At 50.3% G+C, this 13,263-nt stretch overlaps 1 protein-coding gene across 1 annotated transcript; it reads left to right on the top strand.

The window, feature by feature from the left end:
- Positions 1-1,417: 1,417 nt before the first annotated feature.
- GSDMA (gasdermin A) lies at positions 1,418-13,245 on the top strand. Its single transcript, XM_084861845.1, has 12 exons — positions 1,418-1,492; positions 2,862-3,080; positions 3,268-3,448; positions 6,379-6,544; positions 7,366-7,462; positions 7,960-8,007; positions 8,725-8,751; positions 9,324-9,344; positions 10,358-10,512; positions 10,962-11,076; positions 11,989-12,062; positions 12,684-13,245. The coding sequence occupies exons 2-12, from the start codon at positions 2,867-2,869 to the stop codon at positions 12,924-12,926; spliced, it is 1,341 nt and encodes a 446-aa protein (XP_084717971.1). The 5' UTR covers positions 1,418-1,492; positions 2,862-2,866; the 3' UTR covers positions 12,927-13,245.
- The last annotated feature ends 18 nt before the right edge of the window (positions 13,246-13,263 follow it).

The raw sequence follows: 13,263 nt of genomic DNA, 5'->3' as shown, positions 1-13,263 counted from the left end.
ACGAGAGAGAGGGTGGGGGGGGGGAGGAAGAGGCAAAAATCCAGGAAAACATAGAAATGGGAAGAATATTATACACACAACAGATTTCTACATACATGTGCAGGCATGAAAGGGACCAAATAACAAATGGCAACCTTCCTATATGTCCAAACTCTTGCCTGCCTCCCCTCGGGGGGCAGGATGTGAGGTTAAGGTAAAGTCTAGGGCTATGGAAGGGGGAAGTATGAGAGAAGGGCCTGGGGAGGAAGGCGAGCAAAAAGACAGCAGTCAGCGACCAGAGACCCTGAAGGGGCACGTGTTTGTTTGGTGTGAGATATAGAAAAGAGAGATTTGGGAGGAGCCGCCATATTGATTGAGACTTTGGGAAAGAGGAGCAGTAATTAAGTTTTTAGGGAGTTTTATTGAAATCAATGTGGTCTAATCTCCCCATTCACCACCATCCCCTCAAGAAAACCTCCGGGAAAGACCTAACTCAGTCTCCGTGGCTTTCAGAGCTGCATTCCGTGTTTGGTGAGTGATGCTGAGAGCCTCCAGGTGGAGCACAGATGCTCAGCTGCAGTCAGGTGACCCATGCACGCAGACACAGACACGGACACAGCCCAGTGTCTAGGAGCTGGGCCTGTACGTGTCACCTAGAGCCTCCCCAGGTGTGTAAGTTCCTTTAGAGCTCCTTCCTGGCAGGGATTCCAGGTAGGAGCAAGACTCGAGGGACCCGTGGGGAGACATCGAAATTCTCCCGGCAGACACCACATTTTGGGTTTCCACTAACTCCATATGCCTCTGCCTATAAGTGTGTGTGTATGTGTACATACAGTGCTGCATGAGGAGCAGAGATGCTGAACACAGAAGAACAGAAAACCAACTCTGCCTACACAGACATATGCTTCCAGCAGCGCCGTAGATCCGTGTATGTAAGGAAAACAAATGGAGCTAGGTCGTAATATGCAGGCTGACTAGCAGAAAGATGGAGGGCCACTTCACAGCTGCTCCGCTTTATGGGGGAATCTGTAAACACACGGGATTTCTTATCCACTTATCACACCCCCAAGGTCTCACCATAAATCCTAGATGCTTCCTGATGACCGTGATAACAGAACAGAGATGCCCTCCTCCTCTCTCTCTCTCTCTCTCTCTCTCTCTCTCTCTCTCACACACACACACACACACACACACACACACACCAACTTCCATGCTTTTCTCCCAAAGGTGCCTTCTTTCCTGTCCTCTCAGCCCAATAAGCTGACCTTCAGTTGCCACCTCTCTCTTGGCCTTGGCTCCCCCAACCCACGCTGCACCTGCCTGGGGCAGGACACATGTGGAACAGGTTGATGCTGTTCTCCCGGAAGTGGAGTGGGAGAGGGGTGGGGTCACTGGGGCAGGCCTACATCCTCACCTCCACAGACACATAAAGCAGCAGCCTGTCCTGGTGAGGGACAGTCACTCACTCAACCCACAGACCCAGCCGCCGGACAGGACCCAGCACCACTCCCTGGTAAGAGCTTGCTGACAGCAGAGAAGGCAGGAGCTGTTCGAGGGATGAACAAGAACTGGGGTGGGTCAAGAAGGGTCTAGGGATCCCCAAGAGCCCAATAGGGCTGGTTTCCTGATTGGCCTCGGGGAGCGAAGGGAGCCTGTGAGCACCTCTCTGGTGAGGAGACTGCAGGCATCCAGGCCCCTCCCAGGGTAAGTCTGGCTGGTCCGGGAGCTGGTCCTGCCCCATCCTGGGCCTCCTAGGAATGAGGAGAGCTCGTGTGGCTGGCAGAACAGCCCATACATCTGTGCACTGCCTCCTGCTTCCATGACTCTCCGAAGTGCCTACAGGGGAGGTGAAGCAAATCCAGGCCAGCTGGTATATCCTCTGCCACCCACGGGGATAATTTGGCTCGGCCAGCTGGCTGCCCAGCCCGTGCACCTGGACTTGAACCTCAAAGACAGAGACCCAAGAGTATGAACCTCGGGCTCTTGCAGGCCCCACATTCTTTAGGGCTCTCTCGCCCCAGCTTGTGTCTCCCAGGGCCACATTTATTTGTTTGATCATTCATTCTTTCTGCACACACATGCCGAGCTCCGAGTCTGTGCCAGGCTCTGTGCCTGGTGCTGCTGCTGCTGCGATGACTAACAGCCATTTCCTTCCCTCTGGGAGGTCCCAGCAGAGTAGGTCAGAGAGTCGGGTGAATAGATCATAACATGAGGTTGCAGGTGTGTTCAGAAGGACACCTGTTTTGGGGAGGTGGGGTGGAGCTGTCTGAGAGGATGAGGGAAGAGATCACAGAGGAGGTGACCCGAATTAAACTGTAAAGGATGACTAGTGACTCTAGATTGGAAGGGAGCAGTAAGCAGAAGGGAAGCAAAGGCAAAGAGCAGTGAAATGGCTGGATCTGCTGGGCAGGCCCCGGAGGGCAGTGGCTCCCACCCCCGGGAGCCAGGAGGAGAGCACAGGGAAGTAAGGGTACAGGGAAGTGACTCCAACCCCCAAAACAGGGCAACTGCCTCCCCAGGCCCTCGGCGCCCGCGGTGGCTGCCCCCTCCCCTGGCATCCCCGGTCCGGCTGTCACAGTTCTCTGGGAAGATGAGGTGGGCATAGCTGTGTGAGAAGAGCTTGGCTTCCGGCCAAGTCCGTGAATAAAACGTGTGTGGATTGAGAAGAGCCCTTGACAAAGATAGGGCAGGGCTGGCTTCGGGCAAGCTGCCTCAGCTCTGGAGGCCTCGCTTCCTCGTCATAAAAGGAAGAATCCTTTGGTTCCTTCCAACGCAGACATTCCAAGAATCCCGGCATCCTGAGGGTGATCTCTCTCAGCAGGGGCCTTCCCGTGGCCTGGTCTCCCAACTTGTCACCCTTCTGTCTCCCTCTGGCCCCCCAGAGACAATGACCATGTTTGAAAATGTCACCCGGGCCCTGACCAGACAGCTGAACCCTCGAGGGGACCTGACGCCCCTGGACAGCCTCATAGACTTCAAGCGCTTCCACCCCTTCTGCCTGGTGCTGAGGAAAAGGAAGAGCACGCTCTTCTGGGGTGCCCGGTACCTGCGCACCGACTACACCTTCCTGGATGTGCTGGAACCTGGCAAATCACCCTCCAGTAAGCCTCAGGGTGTGGGGTTGGGGACTGAGGGAGGGGGCCCAGGCATGAGCCTATGAGGAGGACCCCGAAGCTCTCTCTACCCAGATGTGGTTAGGTGTCATCTAGCCCCAAGTTCTCACGGGAGGTGGGGGATGGCCGGTAGATGCCTCTCGGCCCAGCTCCTTTTGTCTTCTCCCTCCTGCAGACCCAACAGACTCTGGGAACTTCGCCTTTAAGAATATGCTGGATGCCAAAGTGGAGGGACAGGTGGATGTGCCAAGGACAGTCAAGGTGACGGGGGCTGCAGGACTGTCTCGGAACAGCACCTTGGAGGTCCAGACACTCAGTGTGGCTCCCAAGGCCCTGGAGACCTTGCACCAGGAGAGGTGAGGGCTGGCAGGGATGAGGGCTGCCAAGATGTGGGAGGGGGTAGCATGGAAAGGGTGCCTTGGTCCCCAAGTTAAAGATCACCACAGGGGAACTCTCAAAGATGATGCTCTGGCCTATGGGTGCCTCCAGGCCACTTTCTAACCACTCCCCTGTCCTTCCACCACCTCTGGTACCACCACCACCACCCCCCATCACACACACATGAGAATGAGTGTATTCACATGAACTTGCTCTATGACCTTGGAAAAGTTATTTCTGCCCCTGGGACCTCAGTTTTGTTTCCTGAAAAAATGATGGGGTTGGATGGAAATCTCAAGGATTCCTTCCTACCCTAAGACTCTATGAAATATGCTTTAAAAGAAAAGGTCCTTAACTGCTCTCCACTGCAGCTTGAGCCAGCAGTCTGCTCTCATAAATTACCTCAAGCCTGGCCCCCACACTCCCAGGGCAGCCCTTGGGATTGCTGCCCCAGCAGCACAGGGGTGTGGCAGATGCCATGCTGATGCGGGGCACCTCAGATGTGTGGTTTGACAAGGGAACTGACTTTTAAGTAGTTAAGTAGTGGTTGAAAGAAGCAGGTGAAGAGTAGGGAGGCAGGAAGGAAGGACTGGGTGCTTGAGAAATCGTCCAGTAAAATTTATATAGCTTCACTAAGTGCAACGCACCCTACTAGGTGCTGAGATGCACTAGAACATCTTGGTCCAAGAACCTTGGGATCTAGGTGTGTGAGAAAAGTGTATAACAATAATTAGATTTCAAGACAAGAAGTGGTGAGTGCCATAGGAGGGGTGTGTCTGAGTTTTGTGGCAGGTCAAGGGGACTTCTAGCTGGGGAAAGGAGGACAGAGTTCACAGGGGACACAGCCCATGATCTAGGCCTTGAAAGAGGAGTAGAAATTGGACATCCAGGGCCGAGAAAAGGCACGTAGGTGAAAAATCACAAAACTATAGGGGCCATGAAGAGGTATGAGTGGAGCAAAGGGAGATTAGGATGAGCCCAGAACATGCAGGAACCGGGTGCCAGCTCAAGGAGACGCAACTATCCTATAGGCACCAAAGGGACCCTGGCGATGCTCTGATGTGTGTCATGATCAGTCTAACCAGATGGAGGAAGAGTGTTAGTGCACAAGAGACAGGGGTTTGAAGCAGTTGAAGCAGGCAGACCAGGCAAGGCGCTGTCCCACTGTCCATCGAAGATGTAAAGTGAGGACCTGAGCTGGGAAAAGCAGCAGAGCAAAGAGGGAGGGATGGGTGCAAGGCCTCTGGGGCAGCAGAATGGACTGGACCTGCCAACCGAGTACAGGATAAGGGAGTGGATTTTGTCAACGACGATGCTAATATAGGTCTAATGTACAGTGTAAGGACTGTCGTTAATAATTCTATATTGTAGCCTAGAAATTTGCTAAAAGTAGATCTCAGGTACTCTCACCACACACACACACGACAAATGGTAACTGTGAGATGGACATGTTAATTAGCTTGACTATAATAATAATTTCTCTATGTATATCAAAGCAAGTGTACACCTTAAATATATATATATATATATATATATATATATATATATATATATATATAAATTTTATTGAAATTAATTATATAAGAATAAAAACCCCAAGATGACTTTGATATTTGACTCAACTAATGATATTAATAAAGACATGAAGATCAAGTGTAGAAGTGTATTTGGAGAGAAAGATTGTGAGTTCCTGTTGGATGTTTTGAGTTCATGTCTCCACTGAGACCACAGGTGAGAATGGTCAATAGGTACTTGGAGTGACTATAATTAACCACACTGTATTCTATATTTGTAAGTTGCTAGAGGGAGATCATAAAAAAGTTCTCATCACAAGAAAAAAAGTATTTGTAATTATGTGTGGTGATTGATGTTAACTAAAGTCATTGTGGTAATCACTTCTCAATGTATACATATATCAAATCATTATGTTATACAGCTAAAACTAGTACAGTGTTATATGTCAGCAAGACCTCATTTTTTTAAAATGTTAAAAGTATTTGAAAATGAGCGTCTGGAGTTCAGGAGGGAAGCCAAGAGATAAATACATATGTGGTGATCAGCCACATAAAGGTTACAACTATCGGAATGGGGTGGGAGTTCAGAGAGCAGAGAACTGAGAGCAGAATCTTAGACAACATAAAATTTTAGGGCAAATGTGATGCCGACAGAATGGATAGGATTTAGAAGCCAGAAAGACGGGAGCAGAACCTGGGGCGGCACCGGGTGATCAGAAGCCAAAAGACAGCATCTCAGGCGGGGGTTGCACAGCAGGGTCCAATGCTGGTCGAAGTTAGGAAAGACCTTTGAGTTTGGTAAGTGGGAAGTCGTGACTTCCACTGAGGAGTAGAAACAGAAGCCAAAGAATTTTGGCGAAGGCGGGGAGGAAGTAAAGACGGGTATAGGTGTATCTTTTGACATATTTGCCAGTGAAGTGAAGGAAAGGAACAATGGCAATTTGAGGGAGTAGCAAGATCAAAGGACATGTTTATGTATGTAGGCAAGAAGAGAGGGAAACTGCAAGACGGAGAACAAGAGATGGAGAGAAAGGCCCCTAGAAGAGATGCTGACTAAGAACAGGGAGGAAAGGGGAGGGAGTCCACCCCAGGGCCAAGGGAAAAGAGAGAAAGAAGCAACCACGAGACTCTGTCCGGGCCGGATGAGTGCCCAGTCTGTCTGTCAGCACCCAGGAGGTAGGTGTCACTACACTTTACAGACGAGGCCACTGCGACAGAGGAGCTGCCCCGATATCAGCGGCGATCTGGATTTCAACCTCGGTCTTTCCTCTGAGACCCCACTCTTTCCCGGACTCCGCTATGCCTAGCACCTGGGAATGACAGAAGAAAAGGGGAGGCCAGGGCCCAGGCAGGGAGAAGCTCTGGACGATTCCCTTATGTTTCTCCTGCCACAGGAGGCTGTCAGCAGAGCACCCGTTCCTGAAAGAGATGCGAGATCGAGGCGAGAACCTGTATGTGGTGATGGAGGTGGTGGAGACGGTGCAGGAGGTCACTCTAGAGAGAGCCGGCAAGGCAGAGGGTGTCTTCTCCCTCCCTTTCTTCGCCCCATTGGGGATCCAGGTTTGGTTCTCTCTCTCTCTCTCTCTCTCTCTCTCTCTCTCTCTCTCTCTCTCTCTCTCACACACACACACACACACACACACACACACACACATTCAGCCTCTCCACAAAGGCTGCATTGACTTTGCCCCATCAGTGCCCATCCAGGACACTATCAAGGACCCATTCTTTCTCCCCGCTCTTCAGGATCCAGTCCCCTGCTGGCCAGACACAAATGTGCCACATGCCACAGGGAATCTGTCAGAGAAGGGGAAACTCACAGTCATGGCTGCTCCACGAGGGAGTCCACCCCATCTACAGGAGAGGCATCCTTGTCCTCAAGAAAGTTCTGTCTCATGGAGTTGACACCTAGGTTGCAAAATTCAATGTAAATACGTAATGTTCTGGATACCTCTGCCTATTTTGTATAAATATTCAAGGGATGAGTTGGAGCGGGGAATAGGAATTAGTCATGGAAGATTTCTTGAAGGAGGTGAGCAAGGGACAGACTGCAAAGAGGAAGAAGGAACCAAGGCCTGGATGGAAGTTCTAAGGTGGGACAGGGATGCCCAGGCAAGTGATGGAGCAGGTCTGCCCAGTTCCTTCATGTGTCTGAACCAGGAAGGGAGATACAGATCATTAGAGATACAGAGCTGTGAAGCCCACTTCATGGAGTCTGGGCCAGGTAGAAAGGCAATCAGGGGCACCAGTGAAGGGTTCCCAACTTCTTGTGTCCCCAAAGGCCCTCAAACTGGCCTTTCATTTGCACCCTCACCCCCCACTTCCAATGTCTCATACTTAGGATCTCCGCAGATTCACAAGTCCTCACTGTCTCATCCTAGGGATCCATCAACCACAAGGAGGCGGTAACCATCCCCAAGGGCTGCATCCTGGCCTTTCGAGTGAGGCAGCTGATAGTCAAAGGGGAAAATGAATGGGGTGAGTAGACACCACTCAAGACAGGACAAGAATGACCTGCACCAATACTAAGACATCCTGGTCCCCTCTTGGGGCAATGCTAGGGGATTAGTGAGCCAGGGTGTTGTATGGTGGTCCAACTTCAAGGAATAGAACAGCAGGAGCTGCCCTGGAGAGAGAGGGAAGGGACTCCCAGTTCTGAGCATCTCCTGTGTGCTAGATGCTGCATTAGCTTTGGGGGAGAGGGAGCTGAGAGCAATCAGCTTCAAGGAGTCTGTGGCCAGTGGAGGAAACAGACCCATAAACCAGTACCTCAAATGCAAGGGGGAGAATACTGTTATCACAGGAAAGGATTTACAAAGGGGGAAAGGATTCCTTGTGGCAAGAGAGGAGGAGCCAAAGATGCAGCGAGGCATTTGAGGGCAGGTTCCTGGCCTCAGTAGAGCCCATAGACATGAAAACTAGAGAAAGAAAAATGGGGCAGCTGTTTAAGGTTCCTGCTTTCCTCTCTCTTACAGAGATTCCACATATCTGCAACGATAACATGCAAACCTTCCTTCCTTCAGGTAAGTGAGTCTGCTTCCCGGCTCCCCACATCTTCTGCCCTACCCCGACATTATCTGCTGAAGACTGTGCCCTTGAATAGCGCACACATACACACACCATAATCCCCCTGCCAAGGAGCCCCTGGTTTGGTTTTCCAAGTCCCTAAAATATCTATTCTGAACTCTAGGAAGACAGATAAAGGCCTGTGAATACCACACAAGAGGGACAGAGAAACAGAGAGAGACTGAAAGGCACCAGTGGAAACAATAATAAGACATGGAGACAGCGTGTGTTCTCAAATTGTGGGCAGATGAGCTAACATAGTCTCTGTGTGGGCTGTGTGTGTGTGTGTGTGTGTGTGTGTGTGTGTGTGTGTGAGATTTTTAAAAATATATATTTTTACTGATTTTAGAGAGGAAGGGAGAGGAAGAGGGATATAGAAACATCAATGATGAGAGAGAACCATTGATGGGCTGCCTCCTACACACCCCTAACTGGGGATCGAGCCCACAACCCAGGCATATGCCCTGACTGCTGTGGCATATGCCCTGACCGGGAATTGAACTGTGACCTCCTGGTTCATAGGTTGACACTCAACCACTGAGCCGTGCTGGCCAGCTGGCCTGGCTCTGAGTGTTTTTATAATGATCACTGATAAAGCTGCCTTGACAACTGCTCCATTTTAAAAGGCATGAGTAGGTGTTATGCTGACATATGTGCATTGTTTCTGTCTTCAGAAAAGCCAGAAGAGGAGAAGCTCATCCGTAAGTGTTTCCTGCCATTTCACTGTAACATTTTTGATTCAGAATTTTAAAACTCCAGTTGTTGTTTGATTACCTCCTCCATGGGGCTGACAGGAGCATGGCAGAGCAGATCTCAGCAATCGTCCCTGAAACATGGTGGAAATGCCAGTAGCTTAGGGACAAGCAGTGGAAAGGGGAGGTCTCTGCATGAGATGCCCAGGTGGGCTGATTCCTCGGACCGGACCGCTGTCCTCGAGGGCCTTAGTAGCTCTACCTATTACACACACCCCTGCAACTCCGCCCACCACCCAGCACCTGGGGCGGAAGCAGCTGAGTCACAGTGTTGACAACTCAATTCAGCTGCCATTTTCCCATTGCATTAGCTTTTCTCCTGACCCATTCCTGCCTCCCACAAATGGGACAAGAGTATCCTTAAACTGGCTGGACCATCCTAACACACACACCCTCCCCCCACTAAACCTCATTGCCTGGCTGGGTATCCTAACCCCCCATTAATGTTTCATCCCCTGGGTATGGCTACTGTTTGAGAGGATTACATTCATATCATTGTTTGTTTTTTGTTTTCTTCTCAGTCATCCAGGCATCTGATGTCGGTAAGGAATTTTGTGGGTTTCTCCCAAGTCTTTGGAGTAGGAGAAGCATTGGGGTGGAGGGAGGGGAAGACAAGTGCTGAGTCCATTGCCAGGAAGCCAATCTCTCCAAAGCAGGCTGGACATTCTCCTAGGGTGCCAGGTCTTAGGGTCAGGCCAAGGTTCAAGTCAACTCTGATCCATCTGTCTATAGACCCACCCACAGATCTCAGGAGCAGTCCCATCTTGGCCTTCACTCAGTCACCAGTCATTCTTCTTTGCCAACTAACTCAGGAGAAGGGGAGATAGACCTCCCTCCTCAACTTTTAGCCAGTCTTAGAGAAAGGGAAGTCACTTGTCTGCTGATCCCTGGTGGGGCCTGGGGGCCTGGGAGCTCAGGGAGAATGACTATGGTTTCAGGGGTCTTCAAACTACGGCCCGTGGGCCACATGCGGCCCGCAGAGGAGTCTGATCCTGCCCGCCAGGTTTTTTGGGCAGTGAGCGTAGCCGAGGTGTTACAGTAGGAATTAGTAGTTCATATAGTCCGGCCCTCCAGCTCTCTGAGGGACCGTGATCTGGCCCCCACTTTAAAAAGTTTGAGGACCCCTGGCTTAGATGGTACTGTGGGTCCTGGACCCCTCCTCGCCCCCAATGGCCACACACACACACACATACACACACACACACACACACACACACACACCACACACATACACATACACACACACACCACACACACATACACACACACACACACCACACACATACACATACACACACACCACACACACATACACACACACACCACACACACATACACACACACACACACACACACGTATGCATCTCACATCAGGGCTAATGGATAACTTCATAATTGCATTCCTTGGTCAAGAAAAAAGAGAGGCCAGGCTAAAGCTAGGAGAGAGTACGGGACCTGTGAGGGTGTGTGAAGGAGCCTGCAGGGAGAACGCTGTCTGAGTGGGGAGGGTACCAGGTGGAGAGCCGCCTGTTTGCCACGTTTACTATCCCCACAGGGGAGATGCATGAGGACTTCAAGACGCTTAAAGCAGAGATTCAACGAGAGACCCAAGAAGTGGAGAAGCTGAGTCCCGTGGGACAAAGCTCCTTGCTCACAGCCCTCTGCAAACTTCTAGGAAAGAAAAAGGAGCTACAAGACCTGGAGCTCACGGTGAGGTCCCAGTGGAAGTGGGGGCGGGGAGGAGGATTGGGAGAAGGGAGGTTTTTGATGCAGCTGCATTTGGAGGGTTGGGGATCTGACACTGGCAGAAGGTGATCAGGGGCCAGGGGACTCAACAGCAGATGCCTTCCCCAAGCTGGCCAAATGCCCCAGGCTGCCCTGGTGCCTCTGGAGAAGGACAGACAGTGCAGTTTCCAAGGCACACGCTCCTTCCTGATGGACAGGGGAGGCAGCAGCCAGCAGGGCCCTCTCTTGGAAGGGGACCGGAACTTTCCTTTCCAGGAAGCAAGGCTCAGGAACCAAGGAACCCCCAAGTCCAATATTTTCAGGACTTGATACCTTGAAAAAGAAATCTGGAAATCGGAGGAAGTTGACACATGTGCCAGACACCGTGCTGGGCCCCTTCCTCGGGTTTCCTTAGTCACCCACCTTTCCCACAGCTTGAAGGGGCTCTCGACAAAGGACATGAAGTGACGCTGGAGGCACTCCCAAAAGATGTGCTCATATCCAAGGAGGTTATGGGCGCCATCCTCTACTTCCTTGGAGCACTAACAGGTAAGGAATGAGGCCTTCATTCATACACCTTTTTGGTGATAGGAATGAATCACTGAGTGAATTCCCAAATGTTTGAATGAATGAATAAGTAATTGAATGAGTGCCATGCAAATTATAGCACAATGAAGTAGCTTATATCTACATATTTAAAAATTGGTCTCATGCCTAAGGATTCACTTGGTCACCTTGGATAGTCCGAGAAGATGGCCTAATCTTGCAAACAGAGGTTGGGGTAACATATCGCTAACCACATCACGTGTTATCGATATTTGTTAGCTTTCCTTTCATAGGGTAACAGCCCCTGAACACTCTCCTTCGCTCTGCAGGAAACATTCCCCGACTTAAAAGAACTATCTGGTCCTTCAGGTATAAACTGAGACGTTTGCTCTCTTAAGAAGTCTGCCATCACTCAGTGGATAGAGCACTGGCCTGCAGACTCAAGGGTCCCAGGTTCGATCCTGGTCAAGGGAATGTACCTTGGTTGCAGGCACATCCCCAGTAGGGAGTGAGCAGGAGGCAGCTGATCGATGTTTCTCTCTCATAGATGTTTCTAGCTCTCTATCCCTCTCCCTTTCTTTCTGTAAAAAAATAATAATAAAATATATTTAAAAAAAAAAAAAAAAAGAAGAAGAAGTCTACCATCAAATGCCAAGACCAAAGTAGACCCCTCGCTATGGCTCCCCTAACACTGTGTGCTGTATTTGCAGTTTCCTGTTTTCCCCACTAGACTGCAGGTTCCTTGAGTGAAGGGAGTACATATTTACCGAACATGTTCAGCAAAGGTGGCTGGCCCAGAGCAGGCATCACCTGTGGCTGACTGGATGAATTAATTAATGCTGAAAGGCTGGCCCATGTGGAGTCTGTAGTTCCCTATGCACCAACAACACACATCTTTCTCTTCTCTTTCTTCAGAGTTAAGTGAAGCCCAACAGAAGCTGCTGGTGAAATCCATGGAGAAAAAGATCCTGCCTGTGGAACTGAAACTTGTGAGAATAAGCAGCAGACTCCTGGGACAGCCGGGGAGGGAGTCAGCCAGACCCAGGGCAAAGAGACAAACATCGCCTCCTGACAGATCCATCCCGGAGGGCCTCTGTCTCATCCCAGCACCTCATGCCCCTTCTTATTTCTCTCGTTTCTTCCTTTTTTGCTATTTCACAACTAGAGACAGAAGAGTAGATAGATGTCCGGGCGATTATCTGGGTTTTTCAGCCTGATCGTGGGAGGAGAGACAGAACGCCCTGGTGTTGCTTAGTCCTCACCAAGTGATGTGAACTCATTTTTTAATGTCTCTGAGTAAAATGGGGCTAAAAACAAATGAGCTGCCCTCTGTACAGGGTTGTTAAAAGGTCCAGATGGGCCCTGGCCAGTGCGGCTCAGTTGGTTGGAGCACTGTTCCATACACCAAAGGGTGGTGGGTTCGATCCCCGATCAGGGCACATTGAGGTCAGGGCACTTCCAAAAAAAAAAAAAAGGCCCAGGTGGAGTTGTAACATAACGTAATAAAAGGAGTTATAAGAGAAAGGTAGGCATCTGTGGTTTTTATGAGTTAGGAGAAGGGAAAAGAGGTTTCCAGTTCTTTCTTCTCATGCTGTTTTTGTTCCTTCCAGGTGGAGAGCACACTGGAACAGAATTTTCTGCATGACAAAGAGGATGTTTTCCCCCTGCAATCTAACCTGCTTGCCTCGCTTGGGGAAGAGGAGCTGATCCTCACCGAGGCCCTCGTGGGGCTGAGCGGCCTGGAAGTGCAGAGATCGGGCCCCCAATACACATGGGACCCAGACACCCTCCCCCACCTCTGTGCCCTTTACGCCGGCCTCTCCTTCCTGCAGCTGCTGACCAAAGCCTCCTAACTTGCCTTTTCCGTCTGCCTGTTGCTTCCCTAACGCCTTCCCTGCCTCACTGTGCTACCTCCTTAACATTCAAGGGCATTTCATAGCCGCCAGGCCGAGGAGGATGAAAATCCTAGCTGATCCCCCAAGATAACCAATTTCCACTTGACGAGCTCTGTATCTCCTCCTGCCCCTGTAGCTCTGCTACCCAGTAAGCCCACCCGCTGACACTTAAGTCCTCTGAGAGTAGAAACACTCAAATTTTAAAAATTATGAACCATTTCAGCAAAACCAAAATTAATTAATTTTCTATCCCAATCCCTCAATCTTGTGCTTTTTTAAAAAAAATCAAGCTTTA

The sequence above is a fragment of the Pipistrellus hanaki genome (genome assembly GCF_964339955.1).
Source record: "Pipistrellus hanaki genome assembly, chromosome: 16".
Lineage (NCBI taxonomy): Eukaryota > Metazoa > Chordata > Mammalia > Chiroptera > Vespertilionidae > Pipistrellus > Pipistrellus hanaki.
The sequence above is the reverse complement of the archived record's forward strand: the minus strand, read 5'-3'. Positions and strand labels throughout refer to the sequence as shown.

Coding starts and splice junctions, on each gene's coding strand:
- GSDMA (XM_084861845.1), top strand. CDS start 2,867: ATGACCATGTTTGAAAATGTCACCCGGGCCCTGACCAGACAGCTGAAC. Junction 3,081..3,267: donor ACCTGGCAAATCACCCTCCA/GTAAGCCTCAGG, acceptor TCCCTCCTGCAG/ACCCAACAGACTCTGGGAAC. Junction 8,752..9,323: donor AGAAGAGGAGAAGCTCATCC/GTAAGTGTTTCC, acceptor TTTTCTTCTCAG/TCATCCAGGCATCTGATGTC.